The sequence below is a fragment of the Bufo gargarizans genome, chromosome 7 (assembly GCF_014858855.1).
Source record: "Bufo gargarizans isolate SCDJY-AF-19 chromosome 7, ASM1485885v1, whole genome shotgun sequence".
NCBI classification, from domain to species: domain Eukaryota; kingdom Metazoa; phylum Chordata; class Amphibia; order Anura; family Bufonidae; genus Bufo; species Bufo gargarizans.
Genome location: NC_058086.1, coordinates 46,565,656 through 46,586,708, shown reverse-complemented (window position 1 = coordinate 46,586,708; position 21,053 = coordinate 46,565,656). Strand labels below are relative to the sequence as shown.

Below are 21,053 nucleotides of genomic sequence, written 5' to 3'. Positions count from 1 at the left end.
TCTCCCTTCTATCACTGTCCTGTGGAGTGCTCTCATCTCTGCGCAATCAGCTTTCTTTCTGCATTACCTCTGTTAATGTACAGACACATTTCCTAAAGTTTAAGTGGTGATGCGGCACAGTGTGTATTATTAAATACGTTGGTGTATGAAGATGGAAAAAAAAAAAAAAGACGTCTTCAATCTTGTTTAATGACCCTGGCGCCGGCTGCTGCTCACTTCTCAAAGTTCCTCTGCCCAAGTGACTCGCCGCCGCGCACTCCTGATACGTGGCTTTAGTTTATATTGAAATGTTTGTGAAGAGATCAGTCTCCTGTTACACATTGGGGGAGGTTTACTAAAGAGATATGCGCCAGAATGTGTGTTTACCGTAATTAGCGTAAAAAAAGCGTGTAGATGGTTGAACCGCATTTATTAATTAATTATGGTTTAAATAAATTATTGAAATACTGTTTTGCTCCTTGCTCCATAAGGGGGCAAGGCTTAAAGGGGACTTGTCGCCGGTCCTGATTGCTTTAGTGACTACCTGCATCCCCCATGTAATAACAATTCTAGGCCATAGATTCCTATGACGCATATGTTGTGCCTTTCCTCTTTTATTCCTACTGGAAGTTGTGAATCACTTGGCCGCAGTTGTCATTGGGTTAGGGCGCTTTCACACTCTGCAAATTTTGCTGTCGGAAAATTCCGAAAACGAAAATCCGTTATATTCGCTTGAATGGGGGCTGCAGAAATCCATGTGCGGAAATTTCTGCAACAAAATCCACAGCGTTTGAAGGCACCATAATGGTTAAAGTGTTGCCATCTCATAGTAGGGTTTCCCGAGTTCTTGCTGAAGGCCAGAGCCAGGACACAGAGCAGAGGTCTGGTCAATAGACCCTGGTAATGGACGCCGCGGACACCTGCTGCCGAGTGCGTACGACCCTCGCCTTTCGTGGCCGGAGACGTCGTTTAGATGCACTTATGGTGGGAGCCGTTAATGCACAGTTCAGCTCTTAGGAGACCCCTGTACAGACAGCCCGCTCGTCAGCATAGTTTTACATAGTTAGCAGGGTCTTGTCGGGAATCATCGTGGGGCTGAGAATTCAGGAACATTAACCGGCAGCCGGAGCGAATTCTTGTCAATGATGCAGCCGTCAAGAGGGCGAGACCAAAACCCGACCCCGACCCCACGAGCCGGGAGAGCGCAGCGCCATTCAGCGAGGACTGCTGAGCTCTGCATAGATAAAAGCAGGGAGTCCTTTTATTTTTTTATTTTTTTATGGAGGGGGTTATTATAGAGAGAACAAAGCGAATGATGACCCCCAAGTACGCCACCGTCAGAGCGCTCCATTACATGCGAGTGCAGAAGACGGCCCTAGTGGCTGCGGGCCCTCGGTCCGTGTGCGAATGGGCAGTCTGCCCCTGATATTGAGAGTTCCTATAGGATAGATGAGGGGCTGCCAATAACACACGTGCCCCCCCACCCACTATACTGAAGAAAAAAAGGGCTCATGCACATGAACGTGTGCCGGCCGGGCCACAAACAGCGGGTCCGCAATATACAAGCACTGGTCGTTTGTGCACCGCACCACGGTTCACTCGAATGGGTCCACGATCTGGAAGGTCCGGCGCAGAACGGCGGCACAGAACCCCACGGAAGCACTACGGAATGCTTTCATGGGGTTTCTTTCTCTCCGTGCCTCGGCACCTCAAAAAAATTGAAAATAATCCATTTGTTTTGCTGTGCGGACGGATCACGGACCAATTTAATTTGCGGTCCCCAATGCACTGAGCGGGCGGCATGAGCCCTAAGGCCTCTTGCACACGACTGTATGGCTTTTTCAGTATTTTGCAGTCCGCAAAAAACGGATCCGCAAAAAATACGGATGACATCCATGTGCATTCCGCTTTTTGGGAATCAGAACATCTGGCCCCTAATAAAACAGTACTATGCGGACAATAATAGGACGTGTTCTATTTTTGAATGGATTGGAAAAACGGAAATACTGAAACGGAATGCATACGGAGTACATTCTGTTTTTTTTTTTTGCGGACCCATTGAAATGAATGGTTCCGTGTACAGAACGGAAAAACGGAAATGGAAAATAAAAACGTTTGTGTGCATGAGCCCTAAGGCCTCTTTCACACGACCGTATCGCTTTTTCAGTGTTTTGCGGTCCCTTTTTCACTGATCCGTTGTTCCGTTTTTGTTTCCTTTTCCGTTCCGTTTTTCCGTATGGGACATACGTTATACAGTAATTAGATAGAAAAAATTGGGCTGAGCATAACATTTTCAATAGATGCTTCCGCCAAAACGGAACAGATACAGAAGACATAAGGTTGCATTTCCGTATGCGTTGAGTTTTTTTTGCGGACCCATTGACTTGAATGGAGCCACGGAACGTGATTTGCAGGCAATAATAGAACCTTTCAACGGAATGGAAAAACGGAAATACGGAAACGGAATTAATACGGAGTACATAGTTTTTTTTTATGGAACCATTGAAATTAATAGTACCGTATACGGAACGCAAAAAAACGGCCCGTAAACAGAAAAAAAACGGTCGTGTGAAAGAGGCCTAACAGTAACACATATGTTGTGGCTATGGACTGTGTTAAACCATTCAAATTGTAACTCGCCACGGACAGCGCCATTCTAAGTGACATCACAAGTCCCACGGAAAAAATTAGTCACCACAGTCAAATGATGAGGCCACTATGTATATAATCGCCAAATCACAGCCCCCATAGTTACTTTATGTATCAATTTCTCATCATTTGTCAGATTTCAGCTTGCCGTCAGTGAATAGAAACATTTGTGTCAACATCCAAAGGCTGCAAAACCTGTACAGACCCAAAGTTTTTCACATTTTGATGGTTTGTTGCCATTGGATCCAGTCTGGACAATCCCTTATGTGGACTCCAGCTGGATAACTTTTAGGGCTCGTTCACATGAACGTAAGGGCTCCGTGCCCGTGCTGCGGTCCGCAATGCACGGGCTCCGACCGCAGCCAGCCACATGCGGATCGCAGACCCATTCACTTGATTGGGGTCCGCGATCCGTCCGTTCCGCAAAAAGATAGAGCAAGTTCTGCGGACAAGAATAGGGATTTCTATTGGGGTGACGGGCGGGTGTGTTGCGGATCCGCAATTTGCGGGTCCGCACACACCACGGACGTGTGAATGGAGCCTTAGGCCTCTTCACACTACCGTTTTTTTTTACCGTTTTGTGGGCCGTTTTTTGCGTTCTGTATACAGTCCGTATACGGACTGTTCATTTCAATGGGTCCGCAAAAAAAAAAAATGAATGTACTCCGTATGCATTCCGTTTCCGTATCTCCGTTCCTTGCAAAGATAGAACATGTCCTATATTTGGCCGCAAATCGCGTTCCGTGGCTCCATTAAAGTCAATGGGTCCACAAAACAAAATGGAATGCATACGGAAATGCATCCGTATGTCTTCCTTATCCGTTCTGCTTTTTGCGGAACCATCTATTGAAAATGTTAGGCCTCATGCACACGACAGTATTTTTTCACGGTCTGCAAAACGGGGTTCCGTTGTTCCGTGATCCATGTCCGTTTTTGTTTCCGTGTGTCTTCCTTGATTTTTGGAGGATCTCCAGACCTGAAGGAAATAGAAAAAAAATCTAAGTCAAGTTTGCCTTGCAAATGATAGGAAAAAAAACGGACACGGATCACGGACGCGGATGACAATCTTGTGTGCCTCTGTGTTTTTTCACTGACCCATTGACTTGAATGGGTCCGCGAACCGTTGTCCGTGAAAAAAATAGGACAGGTCATATTTTTTTCACGGACTGGAAACAAGGATCACGGACGCGGATGACAAACGGTGCATTTTCCGAATTTTCCACGGACCCATTAAAAGTCAATGGGTAAGCAGAAAATCACAGAGAACGGAACAACGGACACGGGACACAACAACGGTCGTGTGCATGAGGCCTTATGCCCAGCCCAATTTGTTTTATGTAATTACTGTATACTGTAGTATACTGTATATGCTATACGGAAAAACGGAATTGAAATGGAAACAAAAAACGGATCCGTGAAAGACCGCAAAACACTGAAATAGCCATACGGTTGTGTGAAAGAGGCCTTAAAGTCTATGGGTCCGTTAAAACCATCGATGCCATCTGTGTTGCATCAGTGTTTCGCGGATCATTAGGAAGAGATGCTTTGAAAACAATTTTTCAGCTGTGGATCTTACACAGACACCAAAAAAACGGACCCTCGGACCCAACACGGATCCTTCATGGATAGCTTCACGGATGCATCGCTGGCCACCTTCTCACGGATTTGAGCACAGATGCGGACGGTTGTCAGCGCGGTTGCTATAGTATATGTTTATTTCCGGTGTCTGCGGCATCTCCACTATTTATATATATATATCTTCGGTATCGTGTTCGGATTCGTTACTTTGTATATGATTTCGATTCTCTGACAGGTGGTCGCTGACTGGACATTCAGCTCCGGAGCTGAGAGAAGTGATTCAGCCTATAAACCCCTCATTAACTGTGTATCATGTAACCTGAGCCGGGGTGAGGTCAGGGCACGGCTGCCCGCGGGGGGTGTAGAGACTATAGGGCAGGGTAAACATTGTGTCTATATAGATACATGATGTCAGGCTGTAGCTGGCAGCCTCCTGGCATTGAGCATACCTTCCGCATACAATCTGGAACTCGTCATTCCCTCCATAGCCCGATCTAGATTTATTGTTCAGCTGTTAGAGGATGTTCTGTATGGTTTTTCATTGTGAAATAGAATGACCCCCACGTCTGTGGGGCCCCAGCTGTCCTGATTGGATCCGATTGGACAGGAATCTCCAAACAGGTGTCTTCATGGTGTCGCTGTGATGAGAGTCGGGCCCCATTTACATGTTTCGCCCTGTGTCGGGTCACACGGCTGCGCAATAAATTTTCTATACATCTTATAAAAGTCAAAAAACGTACATTATACTTGCATCCAGATGGCGGTATACTTCTCACAGTGTGTTACAATTGTATCCAGTGTAGGCAACCCTCTGTGGGTAAAGCTACTTTCACACTCGCGTCTTTTGCGGATCCCTTATGGATCTGCAAAAACGCTTCCGTTTCCATAAAACAACCGCATGCATCCGTCATGAACGGATTTGGTTGTATTATGTCTTCTATAACCATGATGGATCCGTCATGAACACCATTGAAAGTCAATGGGGGACAGACCTGTTTTATATTGTGTCAGAGAAAACGGATCCGTCCCCATTGACTTACATTGTGTGCCAGGATGGATCCGTCTGGCTCCGCACCACATCGCGGACAGAAAAACGCTGCACGCAGCCTCCAGAGCGGAACGGTGACTGAACGGAGGCAAACTGATGCATTCTGAGCGGATCCTTTTCCATTCAGATTGCATTAGGGCAAAAACGGATCCGTTTTGGGCCGCTTCTGAGAGCCCTGAACGGATCTCGCAAACGGAAAGCCAAAACGCCAGTGTGAAAGTAGCCTAAGACTGGTTACAATGTATCAGTTTGAAGTCCAGGCTATTTAGCTCTCAGAGGATTCTCTAGACCAGGGATGCCCAACTTGCTGCCCTCCAGCTGTTGCCAAACTACAACTCCCAGCATGCCTGGGTAGCCTACAGCTATTAGGGCATGCTGGGAGATGTAGTTTTGCAACAGCTGGAGGGCCGCAGGTTGAGCATCCCTGGTCTAGACTGTGGATGCAATTGTAGGGTAGTCACCGCTGTGAGAAGTATTAGGCTGGGATAAGTTTTTACCTACTGGATGTTAAGATGTTTCTATTCACTGACAGAAATCAGAGGTCTTGAAAACAGTACTTGTGTGTCTTCTTTTATATTTCAACTTATTAAGAGGGAACTGCTCACTGACTCTACTTCATAGGAATGCTTGTTATTATTGGAAATTTACAGAACATGAAATACAATCTATAGATCATCATTAGGAAAGATGATAACTGTAGACGGCAGCAGGTGCGCACGGATGGCGGTACAGCTGAATCCCGGGGCCTCGTAGGACAGGATGGAAAATTTCTAGTCTGTAACTTTAATGTCAGAACAGAGACAGAGAACTGGAGCTCCAGGAGCCTTCACACACTGCATTTATTTACTGCAGAATTTTCCGCAACTTAAAATCGGTTCCATTCGTTTTAACGGGGACGTAAGCACATGGATTTCTGCAAGTCTCCTCCAGGTGAATGGAACTGATTATCAGTCATGGAAAATTCTGCAAAAACATCTGCAGCGTGTGAAGGCGCTCTAACACTTACCAATAGCTGAAAGCATTGCTACGATATGAGAATTCTGAAATACTTCCACATAGTTAGGTCCATATTTATTTCCATAGGAGGCAGTATTATAGTAGTTATATTCTTGTACATAGGAGGCAGTATTATAGTAGTTATATTCTTGTACATAGGAGCAGTATTATAGTAGTTATATACTTGTATATAGGAGCAATATTATAGTAGTTATATTCTTGTACATAGGAGGCAGTATTATAGTAGTTATATTATTGTACATAGGAGCAGTATTATAGTAGTTATATTCTTGTACATAGGAGCAGTAATATAGTAGTTATATTCTTGTACATAGGAGCAGTATTATAGTAGTTATATTCTTGTACATAGGAGGCAGTATTATAGTAGTTATATTCTTGTACATAGGAGGCAGTATTATAGTAGTTATATTCTTGTACATAGGAGGCAGTATTATAGTAGTTATATTCTTGTACATAGAAGCAGTATTATAGTAGTTATATTCTTGTACATAGGAGAAGTATTATAGTAGTTATATTCTTGTACATAGGAGCAGTATTATAGTAGTTATATTCTTGTACATAGGAGCAGTATTATAGTAGCTATATTCTTGTACATAGGAGCAGTGTTATAGTAGTTACCGTATATTCTTGTACATAGGAGGCAGTATTATAGTAGTTATATTCTTGTACATAGGAGCAGTATTATAGTAGCTATATTCTTGTACATAGGAGGCAGTATGATAGTAGTTATATTCTTGTACATAGGAGGCAGTATTATAGTAGTTATATTCTTGTACATAGGAGGTGGTATTATAGTAGTTATATTTTTGTACATAGGAGCAGTACTATAGTAGTTATATTCTTGTACATAGGAGGCAGAATTATAGTAGTTATATTCTTGTACATAGGAGCAGTATTATAGTAGTTATATTCTTGTACATAGAAGGCAGTATTATAGTAGTTATATTCTTATATATAGGAGGCAGTATTATAGTAGTTATATTCTTATATATAGGAGGCAGTATTATAGTAGTTATATTCTTGTACATAGGAGGCAGTATTATAGTAGTTATATTCTTGTACATAGGAGCAGTATTATAGTAGTTATATTCTTGTACATAGGAGGCGGTATGATAGTAGTTATATTTTTGTACATAGGAGCAGTATTATAGTAGTTATATTCTTGTACATAGGAGCAGTATTATAGTAGTTATATTCTTGTATATAGGAGCAGTATTATAGTAGTTATATTTTTCTGCATAGGAGGCAGTATTATAGTAGTTATATTCTTGTACATAGGAGGCAGTATTATAGTAGTTATATTCTTGTACATAGGAGACAGTGTTATAGTAGTTATATTCTTGTACATAGGAGCAGTATGATAGTAGTTATATTCTTGTACATAGGAGCAGTATTATAGTAGTTATATTCTTGTACATAGGAGCAGTATTATAGTAGTTATATTCTTGTACATAGGAGGCAGTGTTATAGTAGTTATATTCTTGTACATAGGAGCAGTATGATAGTAGTTATATTCTTGTACATAGGAGCAGTATTATAGTAGTTATATTCTTGTACATAGGAGCAGTAATATAGTAGTTATATTCTTGTACATAGGAGCAGTATTATAGTAGTTATATTCTTGTACATAGGAGGCAGTATTATAGTAGTTATATTCTTGTACATAGGAGGCAGTATTATAGTAGTTATATTCTTGTACATAGGAGGCAGTATTATAGTAGTTATATTCTTGTACATAGAAGCAGTATTATAGTAGTTATATTCTTGTACATAGGAGAAGTATTATAGTAGTTATATTCTTGTACATAGGAGCAGTATTATAGTAGTTATATTCTTGTACATAGGAGCAGTATTATAGTAGCTATATTCTTGTACATAGGAGCAGTGTTATAGTAGTTACCGTATATTCTTGTACATAGGAGGCAGTATTATAGTAGTTATATTCTTGTACATAGGAGCAGTATTATAGTAGCTATATTCTTGTACATAGGAGGCAGTATGATAGTAGTATATTCTTGTACATAGGAGGCAGTATTATAGTAGTTATATTCTTGTACATAGGAGGCAGTATTATAGTAGTTATATTCTTGTACATAGGAGGCTAGGTATTATAGTAGTTATATCTTGTACATAGGAGCAGTAATATAGTAGTTATATTCTTGTACATAGGAGGCAGTAATTATAGTAGTTATATTCTTGTACATAGGAGCAGTATATAGTAGTTATATTCTTGTACATAGAGGCAGTATTATAGTAGTTATATTCTTATATATAGGAGGCAGTATTATAGTAGTTATATTCTTGTACATAGGAGGCAGTATTATAGTAGTTATATTCTTGTACATAGGAGCAGTATTATAGTAGTTATATTCTTGTACATAGGAGGCGAGTATGATAGTAGTTATATTCTTGTACATAGGAGCAGTATTATAGTAGTTATATTCTTGTACATAGGAGCAGTATTATAGTAGTTATATTCTTGTATATAGGAGCAGTATTATAGTAGTTATATTTCTTGCATAGGAGGCAGTATTATAGTAGTTATATTCTTGTACATAGGAGGCAGTATTATAGTAGTTATATTCTTGTACATAGGAGACAGTGTTATAGTAGTTATATTCTTGTACATAGGAGCAGTATGATAGTAGTTATATTCTTGTACATAGGAGCAGTATTATAGTAGTTATATTCTTGTACATAGGAGCAGTATTATAGTAGTTATATTCTTGTACATAGGAGGCAGTGTTATAGTAGTTATATTCTTGTACATAGGAGCAGTATGATAGTAGTTATATTCTTGTACATAGGAGCAGTATTATAGTAGTTATATTCTTGTACATAGGAGACAGTGTTATAGTACTTATATTCTTGTACATAGGAGCAGTATTATAGTAGTTATATTATTGTATATAGGGGAAGTATTATAGTAGTTATATTCTTGCACATAGGAGCAGTATTATAGTAGTTATATTCCTGTACATAGGAGCAGTATTATAGTAGCTATATTCTTGTACATAGGAGCAGTAGTATAGAAGTTATATTCTTGTACATAGGAGGCAGTATTATAGTAGTTATATTCTTGTACATAGGAGACAGTGTTATAGTACTTATATTCTTGTACATAGGAGCAGTATTATAGTAGTTATATTATTGTATATAGGGGCAGTATTATAGTAGTTATATTCTTGCACATAGGAGCAGTATTATAGTAGTTATATTCCTGTACATAGGAGCAGTATTATAGTAGCTATATTCTTGTACATAGGAGCAGTATTATAGTAGTTATATTCTTGTATATAGGAGGCAGTATTATAGTAGTTATATTCTTGTACATAGGAGCAGTATTATAGTAGTTATATTCTTGTACATAGGAGCAGTATTATAGTAGTTATATTCTTGTACATAGGAGCAGTATTATAGTAGTTATATTCTTGTACACAGGAGCAGTATTATAGTAGTTATATTCTTGCACATAGGAGCAGTATTATAGTAGTTATATTCCTGTACATAGGAGCAGTATTATAGTAGTTATATTCTTGTACATAGGAGCAGTATTATAGACAGACATAATCATTGCATGTTTTCTTCAGTGGAGCTCTCAATCTAAATTCCCTATCAGTATGTCTTTGGAGTACCTATAAGAAAGCCACACAAACCAGGGGAGCCCAGGACCCCAACGCTGCAAGGCACCAGTGCTAACCACTGAGCCACCATGCTGCCATAATTTTGTACATTGGAGGCAGAACTATTTTATGATCCTATAGCTTTGACAAGTATTTTTCTTTAAGTAACCAGACAGATTTTTACAGCTCAGAAGATTATAACTTGCTACAAATCTTTCAGTTGATATCTTTTGTGTCAGCTCCTCCAGCATGCATTGACTCTAATGGTATTCTGCCATTACCATGGAAAAGAATGTCCCAGTTCTTCGTTGTCCGCTCCCCAGTGACCTCTTACATCCGTCCTCACCCTGCTGGATTTTTGCAGCTATTTACATTATTTTTCTGTATATCCTCTCGGAGGCTTTACACAAATCTATCAGTTTTGGAGAGCCCGGGCACGACTCTTGCAGCAATGCTATTAAAAGCCAATATTGTGTAGTGCAGCAGTCACTGTGATTTAATGAGTGACCCCGTCCAAACCCTTCACTGTAACCTTCTATTTTTTTCTGCTGCTAGAATGATTTTCTGCACTAAAAGTCTTCACACTTTTTCCATTTTCCTCTCCTAAATGTTATAATTGGCACTTGTTTGGCAGCACACACTTGGCTTTACACTTAAAGCAAATCTAAACTCTGAGCATTGAAGATCCTGGGAGCCAAACCCTGGCAAATCCACTTGTCTGGAAGAGACAGATATAGTGGTAAAATAGTAATTACTCCCAACAGTTCATTAGTTTTACTCTTCTGTAATGGAAAGTACTTAAAGGGAGTGTGCGGAATTAGAAAAACATGGCCGCTTTCTGCTAGAGACAGCGCCACTTCTGCACATAGGGTATGTCTGGAATTGCAGCTCAGCTCCATTGAACTGAATGTAGATGAACTGCAATACCAAACGCATCCTGAGGACAGGCGCTGTCTTTAGAAGCATGCAGCCTGTTTTTCTTGTGCTGTGACATATAACATAGTATGAGTATATAGGCAAAGAAGTTACAGAACATGATAGACTCACAGAATATTGGTAAATCTAGATAATTTCGCATCGCCAGGGCCACCAATGTGCCAGATTATCAGAAGTGCTGGACTATTGAAAAGCAAAAGACGACACTCACAATTAGATTCCATAATAACGAGACTCCTGTAACAATCTGATGGGCCTCGGGGCAATGAGAGGTGATGCGGCAAATTTCAATGTAAGCTATTGGATATAGAAACGCAAAAGACGCTCCATGTGGGACAGAAAATGGGTAAAATAAAGTAAAAGCCCTGACTTTCCACACAATATGGGAATGTGGGGTCTGGCTTTTCACTCCCTGGTTGGGGAGAAAGCTGCTGTCAAACACCTCTGTCTCCTCCAGACCCCTCTTGTCCCCTGCAGACCCCTCTTGTCCCCTGCAGACCCCTCTTGTCCCCTGCAGACCCCTCTTGCCCCCTGCAGACCCCTCTTGTCCCCTGCAGACCCCTCTTGTCCCCTGCAGACCCCTCTTGTCCCCTGCAGACCCCTCTTGTCCCCTGCAGACCCCTCTTGTCCCCTGCAGACCCCTCTTGTCCCCTGCAGGCTCCTCTTGTCCCCTGCCGGCTCCTCTTGTCCCCTGCAGACCCCTCTTGTCCCCTGCAGACCCCTCTTGTCCCCTGCAGACTCCTCTTGTCCCCTGCAGACTCCTCTTGTCCCCTGCAGACCCCTCTTGCCCCCTGCAGACCCCTCTTGCCCCCTGCAGACCCCTCCTGTCCCCTGCAGACCCCTCCTGTCCCCTGCAGACCCCTCCTGTCCCCTGCAGACCCCTCCTGTCCCCTGCAGACCCCTCTTGTCCCCTGCAGGCTCCTCTTGTCCCCTGCAGACTCCTCTTGTCCCCTCCATACCCCTCTTGTCCCCTGCAGACCCCTCTTGTCCCCTGCAGGCTCCTCTTGTCCCCTGCAGACCCCTCTTGTCCCCTGCAGGCTCCTCTTGTCCCCTGCAGGCTCCTCTTGTCCCCTGCAGGCTCCTCTTGTCCCCTGCAGACCCCTCTTGCCCCCTGCAGACCCCTCTTGACCCCTGCAGACCCCTCCTGTCCCCTGCAGACCCCTCCTGTCCCCTGCAGACCCCTCCTGTCCCCTGCAGACCCCTCTTGTCCCCTGCAGGCTCCTCTTGTCCCCTGCAGACTCCTCTTGTCCCCTCCATACCCCTCTTGTCCCCTGCAGACCCCTCTTGTCCCCTGCAGGCTCCTCTTGTCCCCTGCAGGCTCCTCTTGTCCCCTGCAGGCTCCTCTTGTCCCCTGCAGACCACTCTTGTCCCCTGCAGGCTCCTCTTGTCCCCTGCAGGCTCCTCTTGTCCCCTGCAGGCTCCTCTTGTCCCCTCCATACCCCTCTTGTCCCCTGCAGACCCCTCTTGTCCCCTGCAGACTCCTCTTGCCCCCTGCAGACCCCTCTTGCCCCCTGCAGACCCCTCTTGTCCCCTGCAGACCCCTCCTGTCCCCTGCAGACCCCTCCTGTCCCCTGCAGACCCCTCCTGTCCCCTGCAGACCCCTCCTGTCCCCTGCAGGCTCCTCTTGTCTCCTCCATACCCCTCCTGTCCCCTGCAGACCCCTCTTGTCCCCTGCAGACCCCTCTTGTCCCCTGCAGACCCCTCTTGCCCCCTGCAGACCCCTCTTGCCCCCTGCAGACCCCTCTTGTCCCCTGCAGACCCCTCCTGTCCCCTGCAGACCCCTCCTGTCCCCTGCAGACCCCTCCTGTCCCCTGCAGGCTCCTCTTGTCTCCTCCATACCCCTCTTGTCCCCTGCAGACCCCTCTTGTCCCCTGCAGACCCCTCTTGTCCCCTGCAGACCCCTCTTGTCCCCTGCAGACCCCTCTTGTCCCCTGCAGACCCAGAACAGGAACTTATCTTCTCTAATAACTAGAGGATCAAGCATGTTGAACTCCTGCTGCCTGATCCTTCTCTCCCCCTTATCTGCCAGTAGTTGAGAGCCGGGAGGCCCCCATACACATCAGGTGATCGTCTGGTCCCATTGACTCAGTGGCTTCATCCGGTGTGTATGGCGGGATTCTACACTCCCTTCCCACGTGACTCCCCTAGATCCCGTTCTTCTGGCTTCGGTTTTGTGAGATTGTGCTGTTTGCATAAACAGGGGAAATGAAATTCAGATTGAACTGGGAATTTCAGGCTCGTTAATGTGCATAATTAGTCCCTCGTCAGCTTGTGTTGCTGGCAAAATTTATTAGTTTTTCTTTTTTTTTTACTTGCAAGTTTCTGGTATTTCAGTTTAATCTCTTGGAGGATTGTTGTCAGTGAATGTGGAGAATATTCTGCACATTGGGCCAAGACTGTGGGCAGACGATATCTGATTGGTTGTTGTGGGAGATGACATCATTTACATTGCGAAGAGCGCAGCCTTGCAAGAGGCGGGGATAGTATTTTCTTAAAGGGGCTGCGACATGAATTCATCCTCAGTCCATATGTCCTGTTGGTCATAGTTGGACTGCGAAATGCGTCATGCAACATTTTTCTGCCTGGTTCAGAGAGATATTGGGTGCGCACTTGATGCCACCAGACACAAAACTTTTTCCATTGGGTATTATGGGATTTCTCAATATAGCGTTAATGGGTTGGCGGTAACTTACTATACTATTGCATCTTCTGGCCATCGTGGACAATCCCACTAAATGGATCTGGACTAGAATGAAGTTGGGTTTAGTGGCCTCTCTGGATCTCCTGTCCAATCCAATCACTGCCTACACCGATGGTACCTCCAGAATTTACCACCACCCCCAGTTGCGTTGGATTGAAGATGGTGGCTCTGTATTTCTCCGTGTCCTCAGTGCATTGCACCACTTTCCACAAATATCCAGTATGTCCTTCATATAGGGCCGATCCACAGCAGCAATCCATTGCAAACTCATCTGCACTTCTGCAGAGCCGGGCTAGCTCCTCTCCCATTATCACACTCTATTAAGCCAGGACCGGGAAACACTTTCCAGTGAACATAGTGATCTGGCCTGGGATTGTCAAGCCCTTTGTAGGAGGCCGCAGAACGGAGGTTTCTATTCATACATCGCCACTTCCAGCTGTTGTTATTGAAATCCCCACATAATCTCTCGGGGTCAGAGGACAGTCATCCATGACTGCCGCTCTGAAAAGGTTATGCTGATTTCAGTTGTCAAATATTGCCCCCTTTTCTCTTTTCTTCAATAACCGCCATTCTGCCTTTTCATCAGGAGAGATCCAGCCAAGAATTGTATTACATGAATTTAAAGTCTTAAAACTGTTCGGTCATTGTAGGAACACGACATGCTCTGGATGGGATAATTCATTCCCCTTTCTTGCGGGAAGACAATTTTTTTTTTTTGTGCTTTCCTGGGATTTCTTGAATACATTTTGTACTGGATTTGGGTTTTCTTAGAAGCTACACAATAGACGTCTGCCCTGATGGTAAGAAGATGGTGTGTTCTACTTGTGCAGTCAAGAGCACAAAATATTATGTGAAGAACATGTTGTCGGTCATCACCCTATCAAGACTATTATAATTATTTAAAGGGCATGTCCACCTCTGATCACAGTAGGGTTTATAGAATCCATCTACATAAAATACTGAGTTATTTCATAGATACATTACTTATCCTGTACTGATTCTGAGTTACACCCTGTATTATACTCCAGAGCTGCACTCACTATTCTGCTGGTACAGTCACTGTGTACATGCATTTCTTATCCTTTACTGACCCTGAGTTACACCCTGTATTATACTCCAGAGCTGCACTCACTATTCTGCTGCTGCAGTCACTGTGTACATACATTACTTATCCTGTACTGATCCTGAGTTACATCCTGTATTATACTCCAGAGCTGCACTCACTATTCTGCTGGTGCAGTCACTGTGTCCATACATTACTTATCCTGTACTGACCCTGAGTTACATCCTGTATTATACTCCAGAGCTGCACTCACTATTCTGCTGGTGGAGTCACTGTGCACATACATCATTACTTATCCTGTACTGACCCTGAGTTACATCCTGTATTATACTCCAGAGCTGCACTCACTATTCTGCTGGTACAGTCACTGTGTACATGCATTTCTTATCCTTTACTGACCCTGAGTTACATCTTGTATTATACTCCAGAGCTGCACTCACTATTCTGCTGGTGCAGTCACTGTGTACATACATTACTTATCCTGTACTGATCCTGAGTTACATCCAGTATTATACTCCAGAGATGCACTCACTATTCTGCTGGTGCAGTCACTGTGTACATACATTACTTATCCTGTATTATACTCCAGAGCTGCACTCACTATTCTGCTGGTGCAGTCACTGTGTACATACATTACTTATCCTGTACTGATCCTGAGTTACATCCTGTATTATACTCCAGAGCTGCACTCACTATTCTGCTGCTGCAGTCACTGTGTACATACATTACTGATCCTGAGTTACATCTTGTATTATACTCCAGAGCTGCACTCACTATTCTGCTGGTGCAGTCACTGTGTACATACATTACTTATCCTGTACTGATCCTGAGTTACATCCTGTATTATACCCCAGAGCTGCACTCACTATTCTGCTGGTGCAGTCACTGTGTACATACATTACATTACTTATCCTGTACGGATCCTGAGTTACATCTTGTATTATACTCCAGAGCTGCACTCACTATTCTGCTGGTGCAGTCACTGTGTACATACATTACTTATCCTGTACTGATCCTGAGTTACATCCTGTATTATACTCCAGAGCTGCACTCACTATTCTGCTGGTGCAGTCACTGTGTACATACATTACATTACTTATCCTGTACGGATCCTGAGTTACATCTTGTATTATACTCCAGAGCTGCACTCACTATTCTGCTGGTGCAGTCACTGTGTACATACATTACTTATCCTGTACTGATCCTGAGTTACATCTGTATTATACTCCAGAGCTGCACTCACTATTCTGCTGGTGGAGTCACTGTGTGCATACATTACTGATCCTGAGTTACATCCTGTATTATACTCCAGAGCTGCACTCACTGTTCTTCATGGTTTATTTGCTGCAAATATTTTTTTCTGGCAGCGACCACTACAGGAGGGAGGTAGTATTGCATGCATTCCTTCAATTGAATGGATGCCCCAGGTACACCTGTCATTTATTAGCAGCTCTCTGGCTCATGCCGGACGTTGCGCTCTCTTATGAAGTGAATATGTGATAATAGGGTATTATGGACAACACCCCCAGAATAAAGGTGGGGGGGCGCAGGATCTGTTATAGACGCGATGTTCGTGCCTGGTAGCCTCGCTGACTGTTCAGCAGCTGTTGCAGTGAGATTTCCCTTATGTAACCTCAGACTGGGATCTCACGATTTTGTTTGGTTGGAACGCGTTTCGAGATAATCCCAATCAGATGTTACTTAATAGAAGGGCTTTAAATCTATCAAGGATCTCAGTGCTCACTCCTGGAGGGGGGGGGATACCTCGGTGCTGATCTCCCATGTGTTACCAGTCACTCGGGGTTATCCAGGGTAACGTGTTATTAAAACTTTGTCTGTTCCACATTTCCTGTTAAGTTGCTTGTGCATTAAGGAACCGTCCAGGTGCAGATATTTTATCCCTTTTCGAATCTTCTGAAAACCCCGACCGCACAATAACTCAGCCGAGCGCTGTTTATGGTGTTTGTCCATTTATAAAATCAATGAGGTTGTGCTGGAAGATAACAGGCCATGTATTTAAATATTAATTGCTGCTTTTGCACTTTTCTTTTGCAGGACATTTGGGCTTCCAAGACAGCTTTGTGACTTCAGGTGTTTTCAGTGTTACAGAACTTGTCAGAGTGTCGCAAAGTAAGTACCCCCCTCCCCGCGGTGTGTGAGCGTGGGTTGGTTCATGTGGATGCAGCCGATCGCCCTCATTTATGCATTTGTCACTCCTGGTGGAATACTAAGTAGCAAGCCCAAGGTAGAAACAATGTAGCAAGTTCCGAGATTTTTAATACTGAAGTGATGACCTATCCCCTGGATAGGTAATCAGTATCTGATCGGTGGGGATTTGACACCCGGGACCCCCTGTCAATCAGCTGTTTGACAAGGCCGCGGCGCTCACAGTAGCGTGGCCTTCCCTCGGTTTTCCCTAGGCCAGCGATGACACGTTCATCGGTCACGTGACCTAGGAGCAGCTCAGCCTCATAGAAGTGAATGGGGCTGAGTGCAATACCAAGCACGGCCACTACGCAATGTACGGCGCTGCAAGATGGCCGCAGCGCTCACAGGAGCGCCGGTGCCGTCTCAAACAGCTGATCGACGGGGGTCCCGGATGTCGGACCCTCACTGATCAGATAATAATTAAAATCTTGGAAAACTAATTTTTTTTAATATAAAAAGTAGAAACAATGTAGCAAGTTGTGTGCATAAGCAATATAGCAACATCCATACAGCAAATTGTAGGTAGAAACAATGTAACAAGGTCAATATAACAAGTTGTAGGAAGAAACAGCGGGGGAGAGTTATCAAAACTGGTGTAAAGGAAAACTGGTTTAGTTGCCCATAGCAACCAGAGTCCACCTTTCAATTTTTATAAAGGAGCTCCAAAAAATGTAACTCGGAATTGGATTGGTTGCTAAGGGCAACTAAGACCTCATGCACACGACAGTTGTTTTTCTCTGCCTCCGTTCCGTTTTTTTTTTTTTGCGGATAGGATGGGGATCCTTTAATTTCAATGGGTCAGCAAAAAAATGCTGATAAATCATCTGTTTGTGTTCCGCGTCCATTGTCCGTGTTTCCCTTCACATTTGTGGACAAGGATAGGCATTTATTACAAGGGATCTGTGGGAAAAAAAAGGATCCTCCCCAAAAAACGGATGCCGCATCCTTTTTTTTTTTTTGGCGGACGCAAAAAACAACTGTCGTGTGCATGAGGCCTAAGTCGGTTATCTTTAATGCCAGTTTTGATAACTCTCAGTGTAGCCGGTTAAAGGTAGAAACAATGTGGCAAGTTGTAGGTAGAAGCAAGTACAATAGTAAGTTGTAGGTCGAAACAATGTAGCAATTAGGCCGTTGTTGTGTCCCGTGTCCGTTGTTCTGTTTTCTGTGATTTTCTGCGGACCCATTGACTTTCAATGGGTCCGTGGAAAACTCGGCTAATGCTCCGTTTGTCATCCGCGTCCGTGATCCGTGTTTCCAGTCCGTGAAAAAAATAAGACCTGTCCTATTTTTTTCACGGACAACGGTTTGCAGACCCATTCAAGTCAATGGGTCCGTGAAAAAATAACGGATGCACACAAAATTGTCATCCGCTTCCGCGTCCGTTTTTTTTCCTATCATTTGCATGGCAAACTAAACTTAGATTTGTTTTTTTACTTTCCTTCATGTTTGGAGATCCTCCAAAAATAAAGGAAGACGCACGGAAACAAAAATGGACACGGATCACGGAACCCCGTTTTGCGGACCGCAAAAAAAATACTGTCGTGTGCATGAGGCCTTACTGACATCGCTGAGGGCAGCACTGGATACTGGTCCAGACTGAGCGAGTAGAGGAAGTGACTGCAGAATCAGACTACACAGGGTTTATTTGTAGTCTGTAGCCATGGAAACACATTGGTCTTCACAGCAGTTGGTCAATATTGTGCCAACAGTATTCGCGTATCTGCTTTATTTTTTTTTTATATTTTTTTATTTTTTTAAACGTTGGCACAATGGGTTGCAAAAGTGTACAAACCCTTTCTGCATACCCAGCAGGTATATGTGAAGCGTTGCGTGCATCACTGTGCACAATCTATGACATAACGCGCAGAGGCTCAGGCGTGTCGTCCCTCTGCTCCGATACCTCAGCGGACACAGGGGTCTGGGGCTGACCTTTTAGAGGATGCGGATGGCGTCCATATGAATGACACCGCACAGCGTGATCATTACCGCCTGTCAATATTCACTAAGCAGAAGGAATTAGGAGGCGTAGTAACTCTCAGCATCTCGGTCGATAGATTAGAGGAGCGATCATTGCATTCTGTCTGAGTGGAGGAAGCGGAGTCCTTGTCTCCGTAAATGACAGAAACCCCCTGCACATCACCCGGCATATCCTCTGAGAGACCCGTCCGGCATATCCCTCGGGCAGACAGCTCTGACTAATGCCACCATATAAGCGTCCAGGTCCAGATGTTGATTCCCATTGTAAAAAATATCATATAGTATACATTTAGTTTTTTTGCGTGGATCGTAGTGAAATAGCCCCATGGAGACTCTTAAAGTTGGGGGAAGTCACTGGATTTATAAGGAGGACAATTTTTCCAAGAATATCTTTAAACTGGGACACTTCTATAAAAAATGGTTCGTTTTTCATCTGTGAAACGGCGTAGATTTGTTACAGACATTCGTCATATTTATGGAAATGGTGCATAAATACACATAAAATTGGTGTATGTGATATTGCCGTACTTATCCACACAAAGGTCAGGAATAAAACAACAACTCCCAGCATGCCCTGTGTGCTGCATCTGTTGCAAACCCATCCTAGTGAAGGCGGTAGAAACAAAGTAACACCTTCTGCATGCGGTATGTCTGTTAGAGCATGCTGGGAGTTGTAGTTTCCCAATATCTGGACTGTAGTCTCAAAAATATACGACTGCTGAAAAGGGTGTAGAGAATGAAACTGGTACAAACTGTGAAAGCCATTGCATGAGGAAGCTTGCAGGGTCTGCGGAAAGTTGGGGTATAGAGCACAGAGAGCTGCAGGATTTATTTGCAGCAATATTTCTGAAGCACTGTTCATCCTGAACTTGCTGATTCATGAACAGAACCACTGAAATAGGAAAGACTGACACTTTACACATGGTGTGCAGCTCCACATAAGGCCTCATGCACACGACTGTTGTGTGCATCCGTGTCCGTTGTTCCGTTTTCCGTGATTTTCTGCGGACCCATTGACTTTCAATGGGTTAGTTGAAAACTCGGAAAATGCACAGTTTGTCATCCGCGTCCGTGTTTCCTGTCCGTCAAAAAAAAGGACCTGTCCTATTTTTTTGACGGACAATGGTTCGCGGACCCATTCAAGTCAATGGGCCCGTGAAAAAACATGGAGGCACACAAGATTGTCATCCGTGTCCGTGATCCGTGTCCGTTTTTTTCCTATCATTCTCAAGGCAAACTTGACTTAGATTTTTTTTTTCACTTTTCTGGTCTGGAGATCCTCCAAAAATCAAGGAAGACACACGGAAGAAAAAACGGACACGGAACAACGGAACCCCGTTTTGCGGACCGTGAAAAAATACTGTCGTGTGCATGAGGCCTGACAAAGGAGATTTATACGCTATTTGGGTTCTATAGAAAGATGAGTGACAACCCCCAATGGGCATTGTCATGTCTCACTATGGTATCACCCAGGATCTCTTAGAATAAGAAGAATTTTCAAAACACAATTCGGGGTCGCTTTCCCTTTAAACTGTAACCTTTTAAGTAGCCAAGTTGTTTTGTGTTTATACATTGTATTGGTTTATGATGCTGCATTTAAAGAGACAGTGACATACCTTGACGTCAGTGCAGGAGTTTGGCGCTTCATTCATTGCGCCGCCATCTCCAGCATCCATTGATACGGCTCCAGGGAGCTCCAGCGCTGTATGTGCTGTGCCGTGACCTCTGCAAATGTCGTATAAAGTCAATTTGTATAATTGCTTGAAAATTTACAGTGTGAGCCGGGCAGCAAGAGAGGCAGATAGGAGGCAGCGTGTGACCTCATCCCCAGGTATAAATACTGGGTCCCAAAACTAATCTCCGCTCCTCCGAGCCGTCCATAAAACACAAGTCCCTAAAAGGGAAATACATTACATTGTGCGGATCACGCCCGTGTGACTGGCATACTAAGAGGTTAAGAGAGGAATTAGAATGGCCAAGTCTCTACCGCTGCAATTGGGGGACTATAAGTAGCAGCATGGGCTGGGATATGGCCTAGAACAGTATCTAAGGCAATGCTGTTGGGGGACTGTTACTTGCTGTATGACGGCGGGTAGGTTGGCACTGCTATTCTAAACCTACAATCAACCCTATACAGAGGGGCCCCATATATAAAATACTGGGTATGTAGCCGGCCCTGTATGAGTGCACAGGGGTTTATGCGCTTTTTACTTTTTATTTGATTGTACAATTTTGCATTGAAGTCAATGGGGAGAAAAAACTAAACTCAGATCT

General features: G+C 43.8%; 1 protein-coding gene across 18 annotated transcripts in view; it reads left to right on the top strand.

Moving 5' to 3' along the window:
• The window catches only part of NFIA (nuclear factor I A), a 285,729-nt gene that overhangs the window by 162,829 nt on the left and 101,847 nt on the right, over positions 1–21,053 (top strand). For all 18 annotated transcript variants that reach the window (XR_006390905.1, XM_044302013.1, XM_044302019.1 and 15 more), the window contains exon 4: positions 16,650–16,724. Coding sequence is in view for 17 of the 18 variants with exons in the window: in XM_044302013.1 (XP_044157948.1) it covers positions 16,650–16,724 (75 nt within the window). In the remaining variant the exon portion in view is untranslated. The remainder of the gene's footprint in view (positions 1–16,649; positions 16,725–21,053) is intronic.